The sequence below is a fragment of the Solanum dulcamara genome, chromosome 4, assembly GCF_947179165.1.
Source record: "Solanum dulcamara chromosome 4, daSolDulc1.2, whole genome shotgun sequence".
NCBI classification, from domain to species: domain Eukaryota; kingdom Viridiplantae; phylum Streptophyta; class Magnoliopsida; order Solanales; family Solanaceae; genus Solanum; species Solanum dulcamara.
The window spans coordinates 25,821,621-25,831,810 of record NC_077240.1 but is presented as its reverse complement, the minus strand read 5'-3'; the positions used below and the strand labels follow the sequence as shown (position 1 = coordinate 25,831,810).

General features: G+C 33.0%; 1 protein-coding gene, 1 long non-coding RNA gene and 1 pseudogene across 2 annotated transcripts; all 3 read left to right on the top strand.

Annotated features, from left to right (window-relative positions):
- On the top strand, positions 1 to 2,802 carry LOC129887116 (uncharacterized). Its single transcript, XR_008766291.1, has 2 exons — positions 1 to 187; positions 332 to 2,802. It is a non-coding gene; the product is annotated as an uncharacterized LOC129887116 (long non-coding RNA).
- Positions 2,803 to 4,671: 1,869 nt separating this feature from the next.
- LOC129887115 (protein WHAT'S THIS FACTOR 1 homolog, chloroplastic) lies at positions 4,672 to 8,491 on the top strand. The gene is made up of 2 exons (XM_055962075.1): positions 4,672 to 6,921; positions 8,285 to 8,491. The coding sequence occupies exon 1, from the start codon at positions 5,028 to 5,030 to the stop codon at positions 6,366 to 6,368; it is 1,341 nt and encodes a 446-aa protein (XP_055818050.1). The 5' UTR covers positions 4,672 to 5,027; the 3' UTR covers positions 6,369 to 6,921; positions 8,285 to 8,491.
- A 354-nt stretch (positions 8,492 to 8,845) lies between these two features.
- Positions 8,846 to 9,987, top strand: LOC129884136 (uncharacterized; annotated as a pseudogene).
- The last annotated feature ends 203 nt before the right edge of the window (positions 9,988 to 10,190 follow it).

Here is a 10,190-nt window from a genome sequence, read left to right as displayed (position 1 = left end):
ACTCTTCTCTCTGTCTTTTCCAAATATAACAAACATACATCTCGAGTGCACACCCTATACATACGTACGCGTCTTCTTCCTCACGCACGCTCAATGACCAATGCAACCTACAACACCAACAGCTCTTTCCTACAAAATTCGCCGGATTTAAAGGTCATCCATCTCTCTCAACTCAATATGGGAGTAGGTAACCCCATCCTTTGTCATCATTTTCTTCCTGCTTTTCTTAATCTTTGAGAAATTTTGAGAATTCAAACAAGATTTTGGTAGAAGATTTTCCTTTTCCCCTCTTAAACGGCTTCAATTTGAAATTCAAATTTGCTATTTTCAGCTATAAATCGGGCACTTGTCTCTATTGAAAAAGAGAGGGAAGGGGGATAGGAGAATTCGAAGAGGTTTCCTTTCTATACCGTTTTCCAAACTTTAGAATTGAGAACACCCCTGAAAAGTTTGGGAGTTTTTAGTTCGAAATCTTAAACTTTCCCTCTTGTTGGCTGTTTCAAGTCGAATTTGAAGGTGGAATCATCTTCTCAACTCGTCGCTCCGGTTGGCTGCCCAGAATCAGATAATTTCCCCCTTTTTCTCTTTAGTTTTCTTCATTTGATTCTTTTAGTTATTAATCTGGTTGATTAGTTCGTGTGTTAGCTTTAGCGGTTAACACGAATAGTCATGTAGATTGGCCTGATTTAGCTTTTTACTTTCATTAATGTCTCTGTGGAGATTTGTTTAGGACATTTCAATCCACTTGCTACTCATTTCTATTTTTTGTATCTTGGTAGTTAGATTTACTTTTGAGTGTTGGATGTGGTGTTTTAGCTCTTTTTTTCGTATGAAGTATGATTTCGTTTAAGATACCTATTTGAACTTGCCTGTTTTACTCTTTTCAGGGCTCTTTTCTTATGATTCGGAGTATAAAAAATGTGATTAGAGATCATATTGTTAGGATCTTGTTGTGTGCCCTGAATAAAGATTATATTTAGTGATTTTCGTTGTCCAGTCGCCTATTATTTTGTCTAAGTATGTGTTTTTATGTTATTCTTGTTGCTGTTATGGAAAATACTGAGTATCTGGACTCTTTTTTAATCTTTGCTCTCTTTCTGTTATTGTTCCGATCTTAGCTTAGTTCTTTTCTCATTTAGTATAAAAATATGATCTTGTTCTACTTTAAACCTAGATTTTAGATTATAGTTTGGCTCGAGTTCTTGGCTGTTTTAAATTGTAGATTCGTCTAAGCTAGCCTCATTTATTGTTCGATAATCTCACCATGTCGTTCTATGAATTATTTGCTCAGTTTGAAGGTTTGTTCAGTCCCTTCTTTATTATCTCTTCTCGAGTCGTGTTGATTGTTTACTAAACTTGATGTATATTCAAATACTGCTTGTGGCTCACTGTTCTTGTTATTAAGTATGATGCGCTTTAACGAAGTTTTCTGTGTGCTTGATTCTACCCCGGCAAGCTTATCATTTCTAGTTCATATTTTGAATCTCCTATCTTAAATAACTATAAGTTTTCTTAATTTCCTTTCAGTCGTTTGTCTACTTAGCATAAATTGTTTTAGTCTTTAAGGGATATAGTTACTACATTAAGTTAGACCTTAATCTGTCTTTAGTTGTTGGTTTTGTTCTCTTAAATTATATGTTGTCATTAGATCTTTTCTTAGTTTCATGCTCCCGATGATTTAATTCAGCTCTTATTTAGCTCAGTTTTCTCCCCTAGACTGCCTGGATTTTAAGCTTCCTTGGTCACCAGTTTGTATATGATTTTGTTTAGCTTGAGCTCGTCATGTTTATCTTACTCTCCAATGCTTCACGTTTTCTTTAATTGCATACTTATCCAGTAGTTATTTTCAGCATTAAGACACAATTCGAACTCATCTTTCTCAAGCATAAAATCTGATATTAGTCGCAGGTAGTTTGTTGGTTCAAGTTGATGGTTTCTCTTGGATTTTACAATAAGTATGAGCTATACTCTTTGTCGATAACGTTATGTATCATATAGTACTAATATGCATTTTTTGGTTGCCACTGATCCATTCGAAATTTCGAGTACTGTTTAATATGAACATGGCCACGTCTAAGGATTTTTTTCTTGTCATCCCAGTCCCTTTCTCATCGTCATTTGAGCTTTTGAAAGCCAATCAACCTATCTTATTCAGTTGCTTAAGTTCTCCAATGTATCCATCAAATTTATCTCTAGCTAATAGTTTTTTTTATAAGTTTATTCTCCCTTCTGCTTTGTGTGCTGTATGCTGGGCATTTATAAAGGAAATATGTTTCACTGTTTCCTGCGTTTGTTTGCTTAAAATGACTGAAGTTATTTTGTAAACTGTTAGGAATGACATTTGTTAAATATGATAGGTTCTAATACTAGTGGCATTTCATTTTGTGATCTAAATGTCTAACTTTTGCATCAGTTTGTCTCCTTCCTCGCTAATTTACTTTTTATTTGTTTGCTTCTGGGACTGCATTCTGAGTCAACTGGACTCCCCATCTCTTGCATACTCCTCTCCTCGAGTCGACCCCAACAAAGAAAGTTGCGAAATGAAAGCTAATATCATCAGGTTAAAACCGAAAGCGGTAGTTAGCAGCAGCAGCCAAAAGAGGCTAAAAGGAAGATTTTTGGACTCTTAAGAGTTGAGAATAGCTCTACAGGGACAAAGGCATTCTAGACCCAAAGTCTAAAATCTTTCGAATTATATTTTACCGCATCTTATGCGTTATTATTTGTTGATTACTAACTTTGTTAACTTAGATGAATCCTCAGCTTTTTGGGTTTTCAATGGTTATTTCACTTTCTCATTTACTCATGTTATTTATATTCAACATTTCTAATGTAAGTTTTCTAAAAACTAATTTAGTTTGTCATTTAGCCAAACTTAGGACTTTGTAAGAATGTCTTAATGATCTCCCATATCCTTTCATAGTTATTGAACAAGGTTCTCTTAATCTCTGTCTATGTCTTTGAACTAATTGTTTAATTCAAAAACTTGACTATGGATAAAATTGTTATCTTAAAATTATTTTGAGACTTTATAAGTAACAAAGGATTTTTAAGCATCTAACAAATATTTTTACAAGTAATTCTAATTTTCTTTAGAAATAGCCAAACTTTTTAATCTGTCAGTCAACCACTTGTTAGCGGATCCTTTAAAGTGCGTAAAATCTTCCTTAGAGAATTGCTTGAACCCCTTACCCGACTTTGATTTATTAAAAGTTTTTTTAAAAAATTTCTTTTTACATGGCTTCTTAGTTTTTCTAAAATTAAGTGACAGCTCTCTTTCCTTTATTTTCAAAATAATAAATAACCAAATTATTGAGACGGTTTCTAATAAGTTCAAAGAAACGGATCGTAACAATATTCATATGGACGTTCACGGCATAAACTTTCTTGGCTATTCATGTATCATTCAAATTGAATGAGTTCATTAATTGTTATAGTTTGAAGAATGCCTCAATACACTATAAAATAAAGGTACATTTGAAAAGTTATCTCGTAATTAAATTTGGTATTATTATTAAGATACTAATTATATAATCGAGTAACTACACTGTATAATAACTACAAAAGTAATATTTGATTGCACAATTATAATTATATTAGATCTTGTAAATTTTAAAAACAAATATTAATTATGAAAGAGTAAATGTCAATATTTGACAAATATGTATCAATAAAAAAATTCTACTAAGTATTTATATGTCACTGGGTATTTAATATACACATTATTTTTTAAATGTATATATAGTATTAAATAACTATAAATTTGTAATTAATAGTATAAAGTAATTGACATATGATTTTCAAATAAAAAATATTTTAATTAAATTAATTAATAAAAATTCCAACTAAGCACAAATTAACATTATGAACTACATATTTTACAAAAAGAAATATTTACAAACAAAATTCCATAATATTTATTAAATATTTCATAAAATACTCTTATCAACTCACTCATTACAAATCATCTTTATAGATACTCGTTCCTTCTAATATTAAAAGATATATAGTTTTAAGAGATTAAAATAACAACATAAGTGAAATGAAGAAAATAAAGAGAAATAAACAAGATTCTTTTTTTTTTTTTACATAAAATACATAAATTAAAAGTTGAACAAATAAGAAATAAAAATAAAAGATAAAAATTATATGTTTGAAAATAAAAAAGAAATTTAAAAGGAAAATATAATATAAATTAAAAAGAAAAAAAAACAAAAACAATATGCTCATGTTAACTCAAATTACGCATCAAAATTAATCAACTATACTAAAATGAGAAATTTCACAAATAATCATTATAATAAATTTAATTAGGCGTATTAGTTATAATTTGCATATTTACGAGTTGTATCTATAGTTTAAGCTATTTTGTTTGTATAATTTGCATGTTTGTATAATTAACGGATAATTTAAATATTTTTATATAAACTCGAAATAACGAATTTATACAAACATAAATATTTAAACTTTAAACAGTTATACAAATTATAATATGCAAAATTACATCATACAAAAGTTATACAAATTTTGAATAATACAAATATGAGAATTATACAAATTTAAACTGTAATTAAAACTAAATATTAATGATAATTACAAATTAGTTAAATTATAACTATATTAACTAATTAACCAGTTCACATTTATTTATTAGTTAATTTTCCCCAAAACAATAAATTAAACATGCCCTAGATAGTATGTTAGGATGTTAGACTTGGCCGCCATTACCCCACCGCAGATCCACCGTGATTTCAGCCACTGTTGCACCACCATAGATCCACGGTGAGCCTAGCCACCGTCCCGCCCTTTGCCGAAAACAGAGAGCTTCTTTTGTCGATGTTCCCTCAATAGGCCAATTTGGCTTCCCCAAACTTGCCGTGCCACATTTTGCTGTCTCTGGCCATTTTCCATTTGTGGCAAAGCATTGATCAGAGAAGCGAGTACATCCGTTTATATTTGGACTAACAGCTACAATACTCTCTTCCTTCTTCTGGGAGAAGCCTCTCTGGTTATTGTGGTTTGACGCAATGCTCAATTTTATTGGTAGACATCAATGTTTTTCTGCTGAACTAAATTCATCAAATGTGTTGTTGTTCATAGATTCTTCAGCAATCATGCAATGTCACCGAGCAATGACCACCAGTAAAAGAGTCCAAGACAGAAGCAAGAAGAAGCGGGTGCATAACCTTGAAATAGTCACGGAGAAGCACAAAATACTCTCCAAAGTCCTATTAATATTTGAAGTCCTTAAGCAGGAGCCTCAACAAATCATATCCATTAGGGAACTTGATGACTATAGAAGACAACTAAACCTCCCAAAACCCCATAAAATCTCGGCCTTCCTACGGAAGTCCCCCAAGCTTTTTGAACTGTACAAGGATGATAGAGGGATTTTGTGGTGTGGTATGACAAAGGAAGCTGAAGATTTAGTCCAAGAAGAGGAGGCTATTATTGAACAACACAGTGATAAAGCTGCAGAGCTTGTGACTAGGATGCTAATGATGTCTGTAGACAAGCGCCTTGCCTTTGATAAAATTGTTCATTTCAGAAGAGATTTGGGGTTGCCAATGGATTTTAGGAACCATTGGGTGCAGAGGTTTCCTCATCACTTTAGAGTTGTTCAGCCATTCAAGCCTTATGATGAAAGTGAGTACTTAGAGCTTGCTAATTGGAAATCAAGTTGGGCTATGACAGAGTTAGAAAGAAAGGCATTGGGGGTTATGCAGGCCTCAAATGATCACGTACCTGGTCCTCTTTCCTTGTCTTTCCCCATGAAATTTCCACCTGATTATAAACAAGTGTTATCCAGATATAAGGGGAAGATAGAGGATTTTCAGAAGCGGGAATACTTGTCACCTTATGCAGATGCCAAGGAATTAAAGGCTGGAACACTGGAATTCAATAAGAGGGCAGTTGCAGTGATGCACGAGCTGCTGAGTTTTACAATCGGAAAGAGGTTGGTGACAGATTACTTGACACATTTTAGAAAGGAGTTTGTAATGCCTCAGAAGCTGATGAGACTGTTACTTAAACATTTTGGGATCTTTTATATTTCAGAAAGAGGTAAAAGGTTTCATGTATTTCTCAACAGTGCGTATGAAGGTTCTGAGTTGATAGAGAAACACCCTCTGATTGTGTGGAGGGAAAAGGTTCTAAGCTTTGTTGGTTACAGAAAGAAAAAGGAAAAAATGGATACTCTTACAGATTTTCAGGAATTTGAGGATGATGATATGCTTGAGAATGATTCAGAAGATGAAAGTGTTCAAGTGGAAAATAACAAGCAGACTATGGGTAGCTTGGAGGCAGATTTTCTGGAAAATGAATCTGAGATGGAGATAGACGAAGTTTGTAGTGCATACAGGGAATGAGAAGTCAGCAATGCATACTAGAATGAAGAATCTTGAAGTCGGGAATCTTCTTTCATTGCATATTGTAGTTGCAGTTTGATCCTAATTGGCAGGTGTTTATCTGCACATTCATTGATTGCATAAAGTAGCAGATGTTCTTGGTTTACTCCGTAAATATGCTAGTTCTTCCAAGATTTATTTAATGAGTTTGCTAGCCTCGACTTCAAGAGTCCTGATCTTAAAACCATTTTTCGTTTTGCATAAAATATAGAGTCAGATCGATTTTCAATGCACTGAAAGGTCATGGTGCACTTTGTCACCTTGTTATTCTACCATATGAGAGTCACAGTTATGGAGCACGGGAGAGTATAATGCTTGTATTCTGAGAGACTCATAGGTAGATTCAAACGCATTGTGTATATACTTCAGATGTCAAGGCAGATTTTAGTGTGTGCAAGGACAATGCAGATGGGGCAGTAGATTTACAAAGCAAAGCTGTTGGTGCAGCTGGAGGTGTTCAACACCTTACGAATTTGGATGATGACAAATTTCACTCTATCAGGTCTTTATTGTGGTAAATTCCTATTTCATGAAAATATCTTGGTACATTCTAAAATTTCTCATATCAGGAACTTTGTTCTTCTGTCATGGAAATTTAGTCAAGTTGATTGATTGTTTGCTTGAATAAAGTTATTCCCCATAGCGTACGTGGAGAATTTCTATTCAAAATTGGGTGCATTCTGCTTTAGTATGGACAAATGTAGTCTCATTTGGACCCTTCGGGGTGGCCCAGTGGTTTGGGCCATGTTGGAGGTCTAAAGTTCGAAATCCCTTGCCAGCGGAACCAAGGGGTTTACCTTCTGGGTCGAGCTCGTCGCACCGGGCTTGCCTAGTGCGGGTTACCTTTCCTGTGTGGTTTGCGAGCTATTGCATAGGAGCGGGGGTTTTACCCTGTGCGCACTCAAAGGGTAGCGGCTACGGGTTTCCCTTGTCATGAAAAAAAAATGCAGTCTCATTTGATTTATATCCACATTTAATTTGACCAACTACAATACTTGAAATTACTTTTCTGCACCTTATTGCTCAATAGTGGCAGGTTCGCATATAGTTTTATCATTCCTTATTATCATGATACTCAGGACCTTTATCCTTGAACACACCTTAAGGAATCTAGATCTTTATGCTAATAAGTTGATATGGTATTGATTTGGTGGGAACCTTCTCCTCAAATTCATTGGGTACACTTCGTCCATGTTCAGTATGGAGTTAGATTTAGTTGGAGATTGGTGCCTTGCTTTCTATATTTGAATATGCTTGGGGTTGATTGCTTTGAAGGATTGGATGGAAAGGATTAATGCCATTAATTAATATTTGTAGATTTACATAGAGAAAAGTGTCTTCTTGTATGTGGAAATACACTCTCTCATTTACTAATGCTCCTTTTTACTCTTCCTTTCATTCTGACCAACCAACCAGCTAACTTTATTTTTCGTTTTCACCAATTGTTCTAATGCTAGTGTGTTGGCCGTAGAATGATCATAACACTAGTTGCAGCAACCTTCTTGAATAACGAGGTTACAACATGAGTAGCAGCAATGCCTATCTGCTGCATTTTAACTTTCAAGTCTTTGCAATAGAATCCTAACATTATGTAACATTTTTAACACTCAAGAAAAAAAACAGAAAAATTAATATCCAATAATTAACGGATTAATGATAAATTATAGTTGCCATAAATTTAGGAGTCTACAACTGACCTGATATTTCCATTCCTTATTTTACTCCCAATTAGTTTGATTTCGTTATTTCTTTTCCAATTAATCTCAAAGTTTGTTATTTTTTTTGTTTGTATTGTCTTCCCTGTCTTCTCTGTTCTACCTGTTTCCTTGTTTTATTTTTTTGTTATCTGAATTTTAATTTGTTTGATATTTTCATAGCAACTGATAGTTTGTTATCGATCCTTATACAACATGGTGGTAGATGGGATTGTACAGGTTAGTGATTTCTTTTGGATTGTTGTGTTCATTAAGATTGATGAGATTTGAAATAAGAAGTATCGTTATTTGAATGAATTGGTAGTAAGAACTTTATTAATAATGTACAAAATTTGATCGACTTTATTGAATATGTTTTTTTAGTGTTGTTATTTAATTTGATTTTTTTCCGAAGAATCATCCTTTCAAAACGTAAATCTGGATGAACTAATGTTCTATGTAGTTATTATTGTTCTTATACTTATAACAATTATAACTCGTTTGTATATCATTTATATAAATAAAGTATATATAAAGTTAAATGAATCTACATTAGTAATTCCAGATAACCTCTTTTTATACCGAATATTTGTACGCTATTTACTGATTTAATCCGTCTTAATTAGTGTATATAATGTGTTTATAATTAGATTGTCTTAATCTGTATGATGAAAATAGGGAGATACATTAATTTTCAGATGTAGGGAATTATATCCGATTTTGGCACGCTATATAATGGTCTGATTAAAGCGAATATCTTCGCAACTAGGGGTAGACACCACTGTTGAAGAAATAGAGATTAAGTACATTATTAAGGAAAAATACCCACCAATTTGTATACATAATGATGTGGGTGTCCATGTGTACTTGGATCATAAGAAAGTTGCCATTGATTTCTTTGTCAAATATACATTATGCATAACATTGAAAATTTGGGTTATGGAAAATCTAGAATATGGTGTTATGATGAAACAACTTGAAGGTTCAGTTGAAGGACCACGTAATATTGAAGATTTATATTCAAATAATTCAATCCGTTTGATCGGGATTAATCCTATTGAAGAGGTTGATGATTTGGATGATTTGGATGTGCTATAATCAGCGACACCACAAATTTATCAATTGATGTAAAACAAGTTTACAAAAATAAGAATACACTTGTGGAGTCATGAGACACTATACAGTGTCCAAAAATTTCAATTCATTGTATTGCGTTTCAGGTCATCGTGGTAAGACTTTAATGGTGTATCAAATTTTCATTTATAGTTTGTATATGAATTTGGTATATTATTTTGACATCTACTTTGTTACAATGTCTATGATTAACTAACTATTACCGTATTTGTCCTTCGAAAAATTGATCATGGTTAATGAATGCATTGTGTTTGAATCAATCTGAACTTTTCAAGATCAGAAATTTTTGTGTCAATCACACATGTTCAGTGAGTGACATAATTTATGCAAGACGACAAGTAATCACAGACGTGGTAGCTGTTATTATACTGGATAAGTTTATTGATGCAAAGACAGTATATATCCTTAGGGATATTGCCGCGAACATGTTGAAACTTCATGGTGTTTCGTTGACTTACATGCAAGCATTGCAAGCCAAGAAAAAAGCAATAAAGATGCTGCGAGGAGACCCAACTGAATCATATGTACAAATTCCACGTTACAAGTACATTTTGGAGAAAACTATCCTAGTTCTGTTGTAAGTTTGAAGAGAACAATAGAGGATAGATTTTTATATGCATTTGTTGTGTTAGAAGCATCTATTAGGGGGTGGGAGTATTGCAGACCATTAGTAGTTATCGACGGGGCAACATTGAAATGTACATATGGTGGGACAATGCTAATTCCAAGCACATTGGATCCATAAGGTATGATTAAAATCTAATTATACTTTTTAAAGTTTAATTTTGATTTATAAATTGGTTCTCTTAGTGTGTATTATTTAAGTATAATTTTGGTATTGAAATAGGTTACACATTTCACTTGCGTATGCTATAGTCAATTCTAAAAATGATGCATAATGGACATGATTCTTTGAAAAATTTAGGAGAGCATTTGGAGAACGAGAGAATATGTG

Coding starts and splice junctions, on each gene's coding strand:
- LOC129887115 (XM_055962075.1), top strand. CDS start 5,028: ATGCTCAATTTTATTGGTAGACATCAATGTTTTTCTGCTGAACTAAAT.